At 33.6% G+C, this 18,613-nt stretch overlaps 1 protein-coding gene across 20 annotated transcripts in view; it reads right to left on the bottom strand.

Annotated features, from left to right (window-relative positions):
* Positions 1-18,613, bottom strand: part of CCDC91 (coiled-coil domain containing 91) — a 476,760-nt gene that overhangs the window by 422,578 nt on the left and 35,569 nt on the right. For 18 of the 20 annotated variants that reach the window (XM_074402990.1, XM_074402983.1, XM_074402984.1 and 15 more), the window contains 2 exons: positions 9,257-9,300; positions 7,057-7,135 (listed from right to left, as the gene is read on the bottom strand). In XM_074402990.1, the coding sequence (XP_074259091.1) occupies positions 7,057-7,135; positions 9,257-9,286 (109 nt within the window). In that variant the 5' untranslated portion in view covers positions 9,287-9,300. Of the gene's footprint in view, positions 1-7,056; positions 7,136-9,256; positions 9,304-18,613 lie in introns of those variants that run through there. The other 2 variants (XM_074402994.1, XM_074402999.1) reach the window with 1 other exon arrangement.

Here is an 18,613-nt window from a genome sequence, read left to right as displayed (position 1 = left end):
AAAATACTGTAAGAAAAAGCATGTGAACAGTAATTGATAGTTAAAAGACACAGAAAAGCACAAGGTTTCTCTTAAGAATTATAGTTCTTCACATTAATATTTGTGTTTTGTTTTTAGAACAAACCTAATTTATTAGATTAGGTATTGTCAGGTACACCATGCAGTTAAACCAGGCACCGTAATTTACCTAGTAAAAGCTATTCATATTACAGACACTGTGGCCAGAAAATAAACTGAGAATTCAAAATCTCAAAGAATTACTTAGATATCACCTAGTCCTTCAATTTATAGATTTGCTAATTGAATTTCACAGAAGTTACACAGTTAGCTGAAGGCAAAGCCAACTCTTCACTCTAGAGTAAGGAATATTTGACTTACACCACACTATAATAAACTGAATCTTTGGAAGCATAGCAAACATCACTATATGCTTCCTATCATATGCATTAATAAAAACATGAACTGTAATAAATTTTTGAAAAACCACATTAAGACTTATATTTATATGTATAGTAATAATTCATAGCTTTATAGAAGCTATCATCTTTGGCATCATTTTTAAACACTGGCTCCAGAGTCAAGGATGGTGAGCCAATAACCTGGGAGTTAAACAGAAAATATAAGATGTAACAAAAAGAAGATATGTGACTATTTTTCATTCAAATAATCTCTATAAACTATGACATTATTAGACTTCAATAGAAATCTGGTTTATGTCCTGACAAAAACGTCTAATGTAGATACAAAGACAGATGAAAAGTTTTTAAGCATTACCTATATTCCCTACTATAATGCACATATATGACTATGTAACAAGTCACCTTCAAATTTTACCTCAAATATAAATCAGACAAATGAATTTGATTAACCCTCACTATTACTATGTATAAACTACAGATTAATCTGAAGAAAAATATTCAAACAATTTTTTCCTCAAACAAAAATTTGTACACTCAGGTTCTGGACTCTCATAGATGTGTAACACAGATTATACTGGAAAAACAGGGTTAGTAAGGAGAGTAATGTGATATTAATAAAGTGAACAATTTGTTATCCTAGGTTTTCCTGGACAGAATGGAGAATGGAAAAACTGAACCATGAAATCAAAAAGGCATCTGCCTTCCAGGTTTCTCTCTGCCAGTATCTTGAGAAAAATGTTTGAACTTTCCTGTTGGCTTTGTATGCAAATAGCTCCAGATGCAAAGTGAACCACATCTAAGTTATTTGGTTCAACATCTGCTGGTCCAATTCCCATGATTCCTTCTAAACGGTCGGCTTGTGACAGTTTAGTTTGCCCTCTATATAAGCTGTTTTGAAGGAGCTAATTTGGATTAAAGTATCTAACTGGATAGCTTGTTTTTCCCTTTGATGGTCAATGCATTCTAATGTGGTCTGTGTAGTGCTACAAGGAACTTAGAAACATATTAGAAAGGACACTACTCAAGGTTTTGCCTCCCACCTCGCCTTCTAGACAATTTATATTTATACAGTTAAAAGTAAAAAGTGAACAGTTCTTTGCCTCTAAAACAGCACCACCCACACTGTACACAATGGCAACATGGCAACACTTTCTGACATAATATTCTTTTCATGTAACTGCTATCAAAGGTTTGAACTTAAAGTTACTGATAAAAGTGTTTGCCAATATTAACACATTTTGTGAAACAACCTGTCCTTTTAGATGACAGCTTTTATATGTCATCACTAAAAATGAAATAAGGTCCACAATACATGGCATTTAGTGTCTAAATCACAGTAAATTTTCAAATGCGTGCTAAGTGAGTGAATGAACAAATGAACAAACGAACCAAAGAATTAATTTAAATAAACTCCATGGATTCTAAAACGGAGTCCACCACAATCAGAAAATAAAAAAACATGTAGTAATACCAAACTGAGACTAATGGTTCTTAGAAATGGCTAGGTCAAGTCTTGATACAGTCCTTTCAATTCAGTATAAGCAGAGAATTTGCCTGATGGGGGAAAGGAAGGAAATCAGAATACACACATATATACGCACCGATATTCTGATATATACATATATAATATATACATATATATTTGTATATAAGATAGCCATTCATTTTGAAGTCTCTGCTGTTAGTTTGCTAAAAAGTAGAGCATAGCCTTATAAACATTTATAAAAGATGGTTATTTGAGAATAATTTCTTTTAAAAAAGGTTTCTTGGCCAAAAAATTTTTTGTTATTTTTTTATAAAATACAGTGCTATGAGAAGCCAACTCAAAAACTTTAAGTTAGATGCTATGCAAAGTTGGAAACGATTTTTCTTTGGAAAAAATGTTTAGAAATACAAATTAGAAAAAAAGGCAAAATAACTACATACTACTCTTATTTCTTCCAGACCTGTAATCTATTAAACTAAAATTTAGTCTAGTCTCTGTTGTCACCTGCTGGCATACAGCAGGACCAGGGAAGAGATGAGAAAAGGCCACCAAAATAGCTGCTTTTTCTTTCAGAAAATCTGTGACTACTGTTGTTAATCATTATTTCGAGGTCATATGTTTGTATTGAGAATGACCAGGAAAGTTAACTTAGCACCAAATAAATAAATAAAGCTTATTAGCTGCCTTGTAGTAATTAGCTAAGATTTCTGAGATTAATATATTTTTGAAGGTAACTTTGGTTTTGCCTTCTCTCAACTTATGATACAAAGACTATCCCCCAAAGAATTAAAAAACCAAAAAGAGTTAAATCTGCTCCACTCACCATCAATAAATAATTACTGAACATTGTTTATTAAAAAGGCATAGTGCTAAGCTAGACACCTAGAATTCAACAGGTTTAAATCACAGTCACTGCCCTCCAAATCTCAGACTAACATAGACATAAAGAGATGGAAGTTATACTGAAAATATTTAAAAATACAAATTAGACACCTATGTTTATAGCAGCATTATTTACAATAGCCAAGGGAGTTGTTTGGGGCAGAGTTTCAGTTTTACAATATACAATACTGAACTGTACACTTAAAAATAGTTAAGATGGTAAATTTTAGGTTATATGTCTTTTACCACAAATTTTAAAAATATATATTAGCATAAGCTAAGGGACCAAACAACTGGTGCAGAAATAAAAGAACTGTCAACTCGGAAGCAACAGCAGTCAATGAGATACAGAAAATATTCATCGATAGCTCCATACCTTTTCTTGAAAGAAAAATAAGACTCAAGTAAGTGGATGTAAGATTAGGTGAGTAATACAATGGTAAGCAAAGAGCAATGACAAAAATATAGGAACAGACAATGGGAGCACTATGTGGATCACAGTTTGTCTTACAGGCTTCAAGCACAATAGCATGGAAGGCAATGTGGAGGGTTAGGCTATGAAAGAGAAAAATGCTTAAAGAAATGCAATTCTCCTTGGGTAGCTTACACTAAAATAAAGTAATTTCTACATGTTTATCAACAGTAAAGAAAGTAGGAAAAGAGCTTGATAATTTCATATTCATTCATCTCTTATTTATATTCTGTAATTCCTATGATAAGGGTTTAAAGAAATTTTACAGGTTAGATATAACTTAAGGAGATAGGCCTACTTTGTATAAAGCATCAGCATGCATATTTCATTTATTCTTACTGACAATTCACAAATTTCATCATCAGCACTGGTTATAAGCTAGCATTTTAAGAGCTCACTATGTAAATAATGCTAATATATATTAAGATGCATGTCTTGAGGTATCTCAACCCATTGACAGAACTGCAGGCTATACAGACACTTTAAGCAACACATTAATTATCCCAATTGCTATTATTAAATCCTACTCCACCTATTTGCCTGTCCTGAGTGGTAGAATCACTAGGCTCACCAAACCCACTACACTCTTAACAAAATCCTTTACCCTAACCCCAAGAATGATTTCTGTTTTCCCCAAAAAATTTTTAAAATATAAACTAAATGTGTCTTAGTTATCGTCTTAGATTTTAAGCTGTGGTAAACCTTGGTTAATCATCAGCTCTTTTTAAAATATTTTCCATATAGATTATAGACAGTTAAGATACAGGTAGGGAAAAAAATAGGCTTTTCTTAAACTGAAAAGAACCAGCCTTAGATCTCTTAAGGGTTCCTATCTTCTCAGGTCTTTACTGTGGAAATGATTACATTGTTAGGCCAAGCAAGCTGTTCAAATCATCTTCACCTCAACACCTTTCTTCTACCTGAATCAGAGGTGGACTTCTCCAGTCAGAAGACGACAAACTAACAAAGGAAAAGACAGCTTTGGCTGAGTAAAAGCATACCATGACTTTACTTCAGCCCTTAGCCAAGTTTGTTATTCCCCATTTCTGCAAGTCACTGAAAAAAAACAAAAACAAAAAGAGCTAATTCTTCATATATAATTTTTCAAAAGGGAGTGATGGAAAAAAAGTATTTGAGTGTGAGTGTGTGCATGTGTGTGTGTGCGCAAGATGGTTTGTCCTTTAATTCCAGTTTTGCTAAGGTCTGAGAACTTGACCCACTAATATACAGACATATGCAGATGTGACACACAATGTTCACTACTAGAGAACAGGAATTAGGTAATTTGCTCATAATATACAATTCTTTAATACTTTGCCACAATTTTATTACAAGAAAACAGACTACAAAAAGTAAAGAAGTACAATTTGCCTTAAACTTCCAATCTACTGAAATCATTTCCTTAAAAGCCACTTAAACTATCTATGGTATTTTTCTCAGCCTCCAACCTCATTAACCCGTCTAAAGCCTTTGACACCAGAGCCTATCTTGGCTTCTTTGAAATTTTCTACTTCTAATTTCTGTGTTGCAGCACTAGTTCACAATGCCCTTACTTCTCAGACCTCTTTTGGCTCCTCCTATTCCCTACCTTTGAACAACCAAATTAATCTACTCAACGTTATTCTATCTATGTACTGTTTCTCTCAGCAATCTCCTACAACTTTAACTATCATTATCAATGGAAAAACTCCTAAACCAAGAACTCTAGCCCTAACCTTTCTTTTGAGTTTTAGGTGCCTTAAATATATTATACATGTCTAATATTAATTCACTAAAGCCCCATGTGTCCCAAACCAAGTCTCAAATTTTCTATTTCATGGTAACACCATTCTTTCAGAACCAAGCGTTGAAACCTAAAAAATCAGTTTTACTGTCACTCCTTCACTGTCACCTCCAGTCAGACAGTCCTGCTAACTCTTTTCAAAAAACTTGAGTTACTGAAAAAGAACTGAAATAGAAACTAAAAGAAAAGACTTCATCCCTAAACAGTTATGTGTATCGAATGATAAAACTTTCTCAAACCATCATTTTGTCATCTACACAATGGAAAAAGTATAGCTGCTCTGCCTACTTTACAGTAAACAAACATGTGACAGCATACTAAAAATCCTGAGCAGTTATATAAATATCATCTACTATCCCAGCTCTCTATCCATTTCCAATGCCATCCTAATCTGTTCATTCAGTTACTAATTCATTTATTCATTTTATTATTTATTCATCCTACAAATATTTATTGAGAACCAACTATAAGCCAGATACTATGCCCAACCTTTAAGATATAACAGGACAAACAGACATAGGGCCTAACCCACAAAACTTGACGTCTAACATGAAAGTCAGATAATACGTGCATGTAGACATGGGAAGGTTTGCTGGGAAGATGCCCCAGAAAAAAAAAAAATTAAAGCAAGAAATAATACATTTAAAAAAATAGGAGTTAGTATCATAAGGGAGTAGAAATGAACAGCAATGGGAAACAATAAAAACAATTCCCAGCAAAGAAAATAACACATAGAAAGCCCTCAAACAAGAATTAGCATCCTAACAATGCCATCACCTTTCTCTCATTTGTACTTTTGTTCCATTTATCTTTCTCCCTTAAAAATCTTTCCTCATTCTCCCATTATCTGACTATTGAAATTGTATGCATCCTTCAGAGACCAGATCAACTATATATAGATATATTTCCAGCTGCCAGGTTAGCACTTGACTCATATCAGATATGAAAATAAGAATTTGCTAAATAAATGGATAAAATCATCATTCTTCCTATATGACAAATCTATTTCATATTACAAATATACATGTGCCTACTGTACTCTTGAAGTAAAGGACTAGACTATGCTCCATACCTCTCTATATCCCCATAGTGCCCAGTGCATAAGCATTTGTTTCGTTTTACAACAAATAACTAACATTTTAGGACTAGGCAAAGCTGTTAAAAAAAATACTTTCATCTTCTACTCCTGACTTTACAATGATCTAACAGAAAACCGAAAGCTCAAAATATTCTTTAGACATAAATTAATATTAAACATGAGGTCTTTCAAGAAACATATATCAATAATAGATTTATTTTTGTATTTAATTTTTAGAATTTTTTTTTTTTTTTTGAGTCTCACTCTGTCACCCAGGCTGGAGTACAGTGGCACAATCTCAGCTCATTGCAACCTCCATCTCCCAGATTCAAGCGATTCTCCTGCCTCAGTCTCCTGAGTAGCTGGGATTACAGGTGCACGCCACCACACCCAGCTAATTTTTGTTATTTTTAGTACAGGTAGAGTTTCACTATGTTGGTCAAGCTGGTTTCGAACTCCTGACCTCGTGATTCACCCACCTTAGCCTCCCAAAGTGCTGGGATTACAGGAATGAGCCACCATGCCTGGCTAGAAGACAATTTTAAGTTTCAATACTTTTGAATGATTTTATTGCAAAAATATCTCTAAATTTAAATACGGTGAAAATGATAAATTATTTTTAGAATATAAAAAGGAGTCTTTAATGAACTGAACAACCTAAAAAAGTTATGAAGCACTTCACCTTCCAAAATCTAAGATATACTTTAAAATGTAAATTGTATTTTAATTTCATTTAATGTTCCTGATACCTTTAGAATCAGACCTCAAGTCACTAGCACAGAATTTGTTATATAATTCATAATTTTTATTTTAAAAACCTAAAGAGTAAATCTGGATCATTCCACTTTTCATATCAGAAAAGGACAAGTAAAGTAAGAAACAGGGTTTCAAAGAATAGGCAAAACTGTTACATGGAGGGTTCCTAGATACCAATACCTGCAGGAAAAGCAGCCCAAGGAATAGCAGGAGATGTTGTTTGGGTTTCACCATTTCCACCATCAAAAGTCTCCGCAGCCTACAAAACAAAGGCAAGATTATTTTAGAAGATGTGAAAAATAGGAATGCTATTTAAGTGATCAAGCATTCCAGTTCTACAGGTATATCTTCTGTAATACACCAGACACTTTCATATTCCCTCTCAATATCCAATTGCTTTTCAGTCTTTACTGCTACCACTTCTGCCATGACTCACCACCCCCAGTACCCATGCCTTATTATCTTCAAGTAAAAATGTTCTTTCCTTATTCAAATTACTGTTCATCAATGAAGTTTTTCTTTCATATATCCTTACATTTTCCCTTGTAAACTTTATATCTAAATATTTTAACTTACGTTTACTCATCTATGTAGGAAAAGTATTTGTCTTTAAAAATACAGACACCAAATCCTTTTAACTAATTAACACAAGACCCAATTAGAGATTAATGCAAAGAAATAGGATTCCTCTGCCTTGAATAATATACTAGTCAGATTTAATAGCATTCAATATTTAGAGAATTCCTAGAATTCAAGTTTTCAATTAACAAGCCATCTTATTTATTTTGGAACAATTACTGAATACTGAGTTTGTAGGTAAGAGCACAGAGTTTTCTGTTAGATGCCCAGGTCACGGTAAATTTTCTACTAAAAATTAGAGCTACAATTTCAATTTGTATTCTGCAAATTAAGGAAAAGTTAAAAGAGGCAATCTGACACAGGACATAAGTGACACAGAATATAATAACTATTCTCTACAGCTAAGAAAAATGAACATATTTTATATAACTAACAATAGAGACTCTCTATTTATACAGCAGATGTGGAAAGAAAAAACAAACCTAACTACAGTTAAATTATAATGTTGCTTAACCTGTACCTATGCAGTACTGAAAGGAATCAATTTGATGAATATAACAAAGTATAATACTTTTACCCTACAGAACACTATCCACTGTATTTTTTTCCTAAATGATACATGAAGTGTGGTTTAAATAAAGAAGACTATGCCAGATTGTAACTTTCAAATAACTAACAACTTCCAAACAATAAACTAAGCCAGATGATATCTAAAATATACATTTTCTTCAAAATGGAAGGCATTTTAACAAAAATAAATGTTACATTTCAGTAACATAAATAAGATTCAATCACTCAACAAAACCCAAAATATCAAGCAAAATGCAGAAAGCATACAAGCATGCTTAAACAAAAACAAGTTTTAGATGAAACAGAGAAAACAGGTATGTCTAGATGCCATATTGACTGATTTTAAAGATCAATAAAAGAGAAAAAGATCCTAACCTAACAAAAACCTCACACCATTCTTTCATGAAATTCAGAACACTGAATATATACTTAACATCTCATTTATCCTATTACGGTTGTTAATTACAAATCCTAGTTTTTATAATTCCCTTTTACCAAATCCAAAGTAGGTAAAATTCTTTAAAAAACAAAACAAAACAAAAAAAAAAAACTACAGAGTTCACTTGATGGTAGTTCCAGGACTTGAGCTCAGGCATCCTGACTCCTAATCCAGAGATTTTCCTGCAAGACTATACTGGCTCCATAAAAATAGCTGGGTTATAAAATATTTCAATAAAATGAACACACATTGAAAAGGATTAAGGAAAAGAGTGCTTCTTCAGCTAACAGTTTCTACTTACAAAGCATCCTATCCTAACCTACTAGAATAATCTAATAATACAAACATACTTATTAACTTTATAACCACCAAAAAGCGATATACTTAATATACTAAATCAAGTCATTACAGGTGTAAACATGCAAATATGTGACGGGATCTTCAGTACTCATTTGTCATCTCACAAGTATTTCCTAATATACATGTATCCCAGTAAAAATCATCTGCTGACAATTTTTAAAATCTTTCCTTTAGTGCTTACTCTGGTAGCACTTAATTACCTCAACTTAAACCACTCCTATGGGCAAGTCCAAATGTTCAATAATAAATCAGTTTTAATTTTTAGAGGGTATATTTTTAATTTTCCTTGATTTCATCTTTTTACTCCAGAATTACATAAAAACGATCAAGGAAAGATCATGATGCCAACGAAATACAATACATTTTCAAAATAGTTTACTCCATTATAATCCCACAAAGTTAAAACAAACTAATGTAAATAACAGTGCATACCTCAAAACCACCAAAATCATCATCATCCATTCTTTAAGTGGCACCTGAAAAATATAAAAAGATATTGAAACAAGCCCACACAGGCATTTATGTCAAAATACTTCAACTTAAATGTATACATATTTATTTGTAAAATAAAATTGTCTATGTGTTAATGCAAAAATAAGAATTTGTAATTGGCTTTTACTTTTTGGCTAAATTAGCAATTTCTGTAACTTTTTCAGCAACCATGTATTTTGCCATTTTATGTTGGGACACCAGGAGTGGAAAAATATTCTTTTACATTTTAATTTGCTTTTCCCAAATTGGCGCTAGGGCTCAATTCAATAATGCTTCCTGCTTTTTGCATCTATTTCTCAGTTGTCTGGCAACATCAGCACAAACTCCAGCTAAGAACAGGACTGTGGTGAGTTTTTGGAAATCTGTCCCCCACCACAAAGGTTCTTCCCTCGGTTTCAGGGCCAAGGCTGATTTAGATTTTCAAAATTGATCAGCATTTTTGAGTTGTGGCCACAACTTTTGGATCATTTTGATATGTGTATTTTTAGCTGAAACTGCTTTGCACTTTTTGAAGAATGTGGAGCAAGTTACTAGGCTGATCAAGATAAATCAAGTCATGTATTCAGGGGATAAGAAAAACAAATGAATATCCAGAATTCCTCTTTTCTTTACTCTTAAAGAATGTAAGAAAGACAAGCACTAGAATACTATTTGTTTTTGTCCTAAATTTATGTCATAAAAATGAAAAGATAAAACCATTAGTATCAGGGCTTTAAAAAAAAAAAAAAAAAAAAAGGAGCAGCAGCTTTATCAAACAAACCATGAAAAAACTGGAAAAGGTGAAATTAGTAACAGGAAGTATACATTAAAATAAAAAGTAAGTTCTCACACAGATTGTTTCTTAATCTACAATTGCGAATCCATAGCTACAAGCAATACTCTAGTCAACAATAATTGATTTTTTTTAAACATATTTCATTGCACTTTAGGTTCTGGGGTACATGTGCAGAACATGCAGGATTATTCCATAGGTACATACGAGACAATATGGTTTGCTGCCTCCATCCCCGTCACCTATAACTGCATTTCTCCCTAACTCCCTACCCCACTGCTGTCCCTTCCCTATTCCCCCCAAACTGACCCCAGTGTGTGATGCTCCCCTCCCTGTATCCATGTGTTCTCATTGTCCAACACCCACCTATGAGTGAAAATATACAGTGTTTGATTTTCTGTTCTTGTGTCAGTTTGCTGAGAATGACAGTTTCCAGATTCATCCATGTCCCTACAAAGGACACAAACTCATCGTTTATGGCTGTGTAGTATTCCATGGTGTATATGTGCCACATTTTCCTTGTCTAGTCTATCATCAATGGGCATTTAGGTTGGTTCCAGCTCTTTGCTATTGTAAACAGTGCCACAGTGAACATACGTGTGCATGTGTCTTTATAATACAATTTATAATCCTTTGGATATATACCCAGTAACAGGATTGCTGGGTCAAATGGAATTTCTATTTCCAGGTCCTTGAGGAATCGCCACACCGTCTTCCACAAAGGTTGAACTAATTTACACTCCCACCAACAGTGTAAAAGTATTCCTATTTCTCCACATCCTCTCCAGCATCTGTTGTCTCCAGATTTTTTAATGATTGACATTCTAACTGACATGAGATGGTATCTCAATGTGGTTTTGATTTGTATTTCTCTAATGACCAGTGATGAGCATTTTTTCATATGTTTGTTGGCCTCATAGATGTCTTCTTTTGAAGAGTGTCTGTTCATATCCTTCACCCACTTTTGAATGGGTTTGTTTTTTTTCTTGTAAATCTGTTTTAGTTCTTTGTAGATTCTGGATATCAGCCCTTCGTCAGATGGGTAGTTTGCAAAAATTATTTTCCCATTCTGTTGGTTGCTGGTTCACTCTAATGATTGTTTCTTTTGCTGTGCAGAAGGCTCTGGAGTTTAATTAGATCCCATTTGTCTGTTCTGACTTTTGTTGCCAATGCTTTTGGTGTTTTGGTCATGAAGCCCTTGCCTACGCCTATGTCCTGAATGGTTTTACCTAGGTTTTTCTCTAGAGTTTTTATGGTGTTAGGTCTTATGTTTAAGTCTTTAATGCATCTGGAGTTTCTTTTTCTATCATTCAAAAGTGAACATAAAAAAATATAATCTGTACAACAAACCCCCGTGACAGTTTATCTATATAACAAACCTGCACATGTACCCCTTAACCCAAATGTTATTTTAAAAAACAATGTTTTACATTAAAAAAGGAAAATTTTAAGTGAATATACCCAAATAGTATAGTTTCCTTGACTCAGTAATACGAGATGGACTTGATTATAGGAAAACAATCCTTTCCCACTACTAAAATAAAACCAGCTATACACATTAAACTATATGTTAAACAATAATCTTAAGGGCATTTTCTAGGATCATTTGCTTTAAGTAGTCATCCATAGCCATGCTTTACCTTCTCATTGAAACTAGTACTAACACCTTCAAAAAGAAAATTTTTCAAACTGTCAAAGAAAAGTAAACAGTAAAAGCATTAATGTCAAGGATTGTTTCAATAGGCAAAGCAAATTTATTTTCACAGAAACTCAGTATGTAATGACACTAAAAGGAATGTATGTAGACAGAAACATATTATAAAAAGGACAGGTATTAACCAGAATATAATCATGGTATCATTACCATTACTCACAATTTTAGCAATCTGATGAAAATTTTAAAACTGTATTTCTCCAAAAATTAAAGCTAAGCAGGTCACCCATCTATAGCCCTTAAAATATATAAACCACACTTTCAGAAACATTTCATGATACTTAGTTGGAAATGGAACTCATTACTTTATGTTACAAGTGAACAGAAATCTGTATGTGGCTACATTTTTTATGAAGAAATTATGAAAGTGACATGGACACTAAGAATTAACCAAACCAAACTATAAACACCAAGTTTATCTTTTCCACATATATCCCATGAATCTCAAAAAAAAAAGAAAAGAAATTTAGCATCTACATATGCTGTACTCAAATATGGTTTCAAAAGACTGGAATTTTTAGAGTAATGCTTCTATGCATTTTCTTAAGTCACTTCCTAATAAGTTATTTGTAAGGTGCCAGAAAATTTGAAAATAAAAACAAATATCCACGCATAACTATCATTTCAGCTTGTTTGACTGTGATAATGAACCAAATACCATCAGTTTCCTTAGTTCTGATCTCTGCAAAACACAGTAGTGACCACTGATGTTATCCAGACTCAAGCAACTTTTACACATTCAGTGTCTCATGCCTGTAATCCCAACACTTTGGGAGGCCAAGGCGGGCAGATCACCTAAGGTCAGGAGTTCAAAACCAGCCTGACCAACATGGTGAAACCCCATCTCTACTAAAATTACAAAAACTTAGCCAGACACGGTGGCACACACCTATAATCCCAGCTACTAGGGGCTGAGGGAGGAGAAGAGCTTGAACCTAGAAGGCAGTGAGCCAAGATCACATCACTGCATTCCAGCCTGGGCAACAGGAGTCAAACTCCGTTTTTTTCAAAAAAAAAAAAAAAAAAGAAAAAAAAGCAGATGATAGTCTTTTTATTTTCAAAAAAAAATTAATACATTTAAAAAACATGTTCAATTTCTTAACATACATTAGAGAAATAAATTTTAAAGCAATAATCTTTCATCCAAATAATTTAGACTTCAATTCCTGCAAGTTTACTCTTGAGCATTTTAAATAGGAAAAAAGAAAAATAACAGCATTGACCTGTAAAAAAATTTTACAAAACATGAAAATTGTTTTTAAAAGGAAATTATAAGTATGAGCTTATTTATATATTTAGCTACTCCAATACATTTAAAAGATTTATTTTATCTAAAGTGCATTCTTTTCAAGTATTTTAGAATATTTCTGGCATTTACCATTAAAGTCCATTAAAATACAAATATTACAAGAATGTAGCAACAGCAAACATACCTGACATCTAAGTTACAAATCATAAACCTGGCCAAAACATTAACAGATCAAGTAATTCATTTTTTTGTGTCATAGCAGAAAGATGTGTATACTTCATTATTATTAGGAATCTACACTGAAAGTTTTCACCATATCAAGGTCTAACAATTCTCAGACTTCTTTATATCTAAATTTAATCTCTTGTTGCCTTATTGTATTGATTCCCTACTTTGCTATTCTTAATATTTAATACATTGCTGATATTCAAAAAATGTTTTACAAGACAGACACACAAGAGGATAAAACATACAGAATACACAATGTAACAAACTTTTATTCAGCAATTCTGTATCAGTCAAGGTCCTCAAAGAAGTTATAGTCTGGTATAGGGAGGAGAGCAGGATGTAAGATAAGCATGCAAATACAAATAACATGAGATGTAAAAGAGTTTTAAGAGAGAAGAAAAAATTTCCAAGGTAGAAAGAAAGATTTTCAGAAAATGATGTATCTGGTTGAAGCATCATTAAATGCTTAAGACAGAAGGAGACATTTGAGAAAGACTTCAACAGATCTAACAGAAAATGTCAAATGGCATATTAAAATACACCTTTTATTCATCTTTACTGAAAAGTCTCCCTCTAAGATAACAAAGATTTCTTTTGATTGTTGGCTTCTGCATAAAAGTGAGGTGAAAGAGAATGGAAATGAGAAAACTGGAAAAAATTGCAAAGCAAATACACAAAATGAGTCACTGGGAAAACGAGAATCACAATTAATACATCAGAGAATCCTCAAAAGACTCAGCAACGGGCAGTACTGAAAGTTACGTAAAAGTGAAACTCAAAATAAGAGTTATAGGTATATACCAAGACACCTCCCAGAATCTACACAACTGGGCAATCTACAATTTATCACCACAGCAGAAGACTGGAGGTTCATTCCCTGGACAGAATAAAGCTCAGGATCTCTAGGCATGAAGATAACACAGGTGGACCAAGTGAAGTTATATTCTGGGGAGAGGAGAGGGTGGTTAACTATGTTGAACGGCAACCTCAGTCATCTTTCACCACTCAGAAACCAAAAGGACAGCAGCTAGGCTGAAATCTCTAGTCAGAGGAGGTGTCGATTCTTCTCTGATGAATCTAATCAACCTATGAAAAGGACCGCATAGACGTTCCACAACAGAACAGCTCATTCACGAAATACTATTTCGACAAACCCCACCCACATACAAAAAAATTTCCAATTAGATTCTAATTTTAATAACAGGCGGAAGAGCATAAAGGTTAAAAGGGACTATAGAGTAAAGACAGCTGGATTCAAATTCCAGCTCTGCCACTTACTGTGTTACACTGGGCATTTTACTTAAAACATTGTGCACCTCAGTTTCCTCATCTATCAAATATAATAACTGACCCCTAAAGTCATCACAAGGATTAAATATGTTAAAATAAGAGCACTTAGAACAGTATCTGATACATTCTAAGCAATATACAAATGTTTGCTACTTTATTAGTGCCTCACTCTTGCATGTGGACTTATCAAGGATGAACAAAGAGATGAAGAAAGCATCTAATTAAAAAAATAGAAAATCATAGAGACCAAACCATAAAAGAAAGGATGAAATAAACAAAGACTATCCAAGAAGGAAACAAACATATCTTCAGAAAGTTAACAGAAGACAGTTCATCCATGAATTAAGAATAGGATGCCCTAATTTTAGGGGAGAAGTGATTAAGAAAGGAGTAAACAACAAGACTGAAGCCTTGGAAATAAAAAATATAATTGGAGAAATGAAAAACTGCAGTGTAGAAAAATTAAGGAAATTGTCTTTCTAAAAAGTATAAGAAAAAATGGAAAATCAGAGTAAAAACAAAATTACAAGATCCAGTCTAGGACATGTAATATCTAGTTATTAAGACTCTAAGAGTTCTAGAAAGACAGAAGAAAAGAGAAAAAAGAAATCATCACCAAAATCATTCAGGAAATTTTTCTTAAAAAAAAAAAAAAAAAAGGATATTATATCCAGTAGTGGGTATATCAAGTATCCGAGAGGAGAAAAAAGAAAAAACCCCACACCAAGGCACCGTAGAGACAAAGAGAAGATCCTAAAAGCTTCCAGAGAGAAAACAGGCTTCATTCAAAGGATCAACAACAAAATGGTCTCACACTCTACAATAGCATCACTAGAAGGTAAAAAAAAAAAACAATGGACCAATGCTGCTAAAATTCTGAGGGAAAATGATTTTACAGCACAGAATTCTAAATTCAGCCAAACCAACATATAATTAAGTTGAGGGAAGAATAAAGTCATGTTCACACCTGTAAAGTCTCAAAACAATCTTTATTTGCCAAACACTTTCTTTAAAAGCTATGGAGTAAACCAAAGAGTAAGACAAGAAAGAAAAAGACATAGGATTAGAAAAGATCCAACTAAAGTGAAAAGCAAAGGGATTTCTCCCAGAGTATTAGTGAACTGAGTTCCACAACACCTGTGTAGCAAGAAGAAATACCTCCAGTCTAGATTGGAGCAGATCAGAAACCTCCTGAGAGATGTATTCAAGAAATAAAATAAACTAGTTCATATGTTTTACCATCGTGACTGTAATTTTAAACAATTAGGGCAAAACTCAGAGTTGAATTACTGGCTAGAGAACTAACCAAATGAAAACAGAGAAACCAGTATGTAGAAAGTGGGGAGGCTGGAAAAGTGTAGAGGGCGTAGAAGACAGCTGGATTTCATAGCAGGCCTATTACAATTTTAAACTATGAGTACAAAAAAAAACATGGTACAATGAAACAACTATCTATTATTTCTATCAGAATATCCTGAGAAAAACTCAAAAGTTTTTCTTTACAAAACTAACCATAAAAGACATAAATACTTTAAATTTGCATTTACTCAATGAATAAAACTAGGATTTTTCATAGTAGATTCCATTATACATCTTACCGTATTACAAGTATCCATACAAAACGTTAAGACTGTATTTCTACACACCAAAGTTGCTCAAAACTTAACCAACCTGTACTGAGACCAGCTTGGCCGTAGAGACTGCCACCCAGGCAGCGCTGAAGGCATTAAGAAGCAGACATCCAGATAGAACCAGCGAAGTAGGACTATAGAGGTTTGTGGGATGAAAACAACAGCCTTCCGAACTGAGAGCTTTAGGGACTGACAGCATTCCAGGCTGAGGGCCTCTAGCAGATGCTGACCCACGTATTTATTCTTTCTGAACAGGTGATGCTTATCAACTAACAGGTGTTCTGTGTTTTCTCATAGACCCAAGATAAATTAGGTAGGCAGCTGGTGCCTACTTACCACTGATCAAGGACAATTAGGTAGGCAGCTGGTGCCTACTTACCACTGATCAAGGACAAACTAGAAAGTATTCCCCCCGAGGGAGCCACGGGGGCAGGGGTCACATATCCCGTGCTTAAAGAATTGTTTTAACCAGTGTATGATATACATATACTGTTTTGCTACTTTAGAATGCCCCAAGTAGTTTTCCACTTGCAGGGTAGGGGGGACCCAGCTAGGTTTTCCTTGCCATCGTTCTTCTTAGCAAACGATATATTTTATCATACACTCAGCATTTCTCAACAAACCTGCACCCCTCCCAGTTAAAAAAAAGAAGCCTAATAGAGAAAAGACACTTTGATGACTTAAAAAAAATAAATTATCAAGAGACCACCAGAGTATTCGATCATCCCCAAGTATCCTATTAGTTAACACTGTCCACTTAGCATTTAACTCAATTTCCATCCGATCTGGAAAACTACTTGCTAACATCCTCACAGTCACATTATTTTTCCATTTGATCCTGTTTAGTGCCATGTCTCCCAAAAGCAATAGAGACAAGTGATTTTTTTTTTCTGACTCTTCTGGACAAACAGAAATTAGAAAGAGGAAACAGAACAAAGGAAATACACACACACTTTAAAGTTAAAAATAAAAAGCCATTAAGACTGAGCTAATTAGAAGAGTCAAAATAAGTAAGATTAGAATTTCAGGCTTATTGACTCAAGGAAATGTCTACCTAAGTTTATGTAAGAACTCTGGAGGTAGTGTGGGGATCCTTTATTCATCTTTTTTTCACTCTCCAGCAATTGAACTGAACAGTTCCTAGCACATAGCAAGGACTCAAAGAATATATCTGAATGAAAGCTTTCAGGATAAATGACTGAATGAAAGCAAATTACTTTCTTTTTTTTAATCACATGACTTTCTTTTCCCTCTTATTTTTCCAAGAAAATTACATTAGATCTGGGACACTAGAAGACCCAGTTGCTAGCATTAAAACAGCTCTACTCATACTAAGACCTGAGCCTAAGGACCAATATCTTAAAAGATATCACATTGCTACTTTATATTATTGTCAAGTATCCAATTATTATTGGGGCAAATAATTTTGAAACTTCCTATAAAGCTGAATTAAAGAAGTATTGCTATACTACAATTGTACTACAAATGAAACTTTGCCCACAAGCCCAAAGAAAACAAACTGAGGTGTAAATTTATTACCTAAAAAATATTATATTTATAAATGACCCAATAGGAAAACATCCCAACTACTAATTAATAACTAAAACTTTTCCTTTATAATTTTCATCTGTTATCAATTAAGTCTGTTTTTACCAACCTTCATTCTGAAAATTTATACATCCCAAAAAAGAGCAACAAAAATAAAAACTGCAAGACATTTACTCTCCAAACCCTTATATCTGCCCTCATCCTCTTTGGTTAATTCATCAACTTCCAACTCCTTAATAGCAATCTTCCCAGGCTGATGACCCTCTGATTCTGTCTCCTTACCTTCTCCTTCAAAAAATGTATGCGCTCTAATAATCTAAGTGGTCTACACAAATTTTCCAGAACTAATCACTTCTTAGGGGCCAGTCATATATTCCCAACCAAAAAAATGAACATTGTTACAGGGTTATCTATCAACTCAAAATTCTCACTGTATTAACTGTACTCCTACCTGGCAAAATCTCATTCCCTCAAGGAATGTTACAGGTAAAATATTCTACTTCCTCTCCTCACATTTTAAAAGAGGGCATAGGCCCTCTGTTTTCAATAGATGGAAATGTGACTGAAGAAGTACTACAGGCCTTTCTCTAACCTCTTTACTTCTCTCCAAAAAAAAAAAAAAAAAAAAAAAGGTAATAGAGCAATGCATCCATAAATGTCCCTGTTAGATAAGATTAATTATAGAATTTAGTGTGCATGCAAAGTAGTTGTACTCTTTGAGCTCCTTACTGGGAACTTAGTGCCCACAAACAATCTACTATTTTTGTAGTTTAGCTCCCATAGAGAAGCTAACCAGGGAAAAACTTCATTCTTTAAGCATGGGAGACTTGCTTTTTAGCTATTCTGCCTGTGACTGGATAGGTAA

This window comes from Saimiri boliviensis, chromosome 7 (assembly GCF_048565385.1).
Source record: "Saimiri boliviensis isolate mSaiBol1 chromosome 7, mSaiBol1.pri, whole genome shotgun sequence".
In the NCBI taxonomy this organism is placed as follows: Eukaryota; Metazoa; Chordata; class Mammalia; order Primates; family Cebidae; genus Saimiri; species Saimiri boliviensis.
Note: the sequence above shows the minus strand (reverse complement) of the source record. Positions and strands in the feature narration are given on the sequence as shown.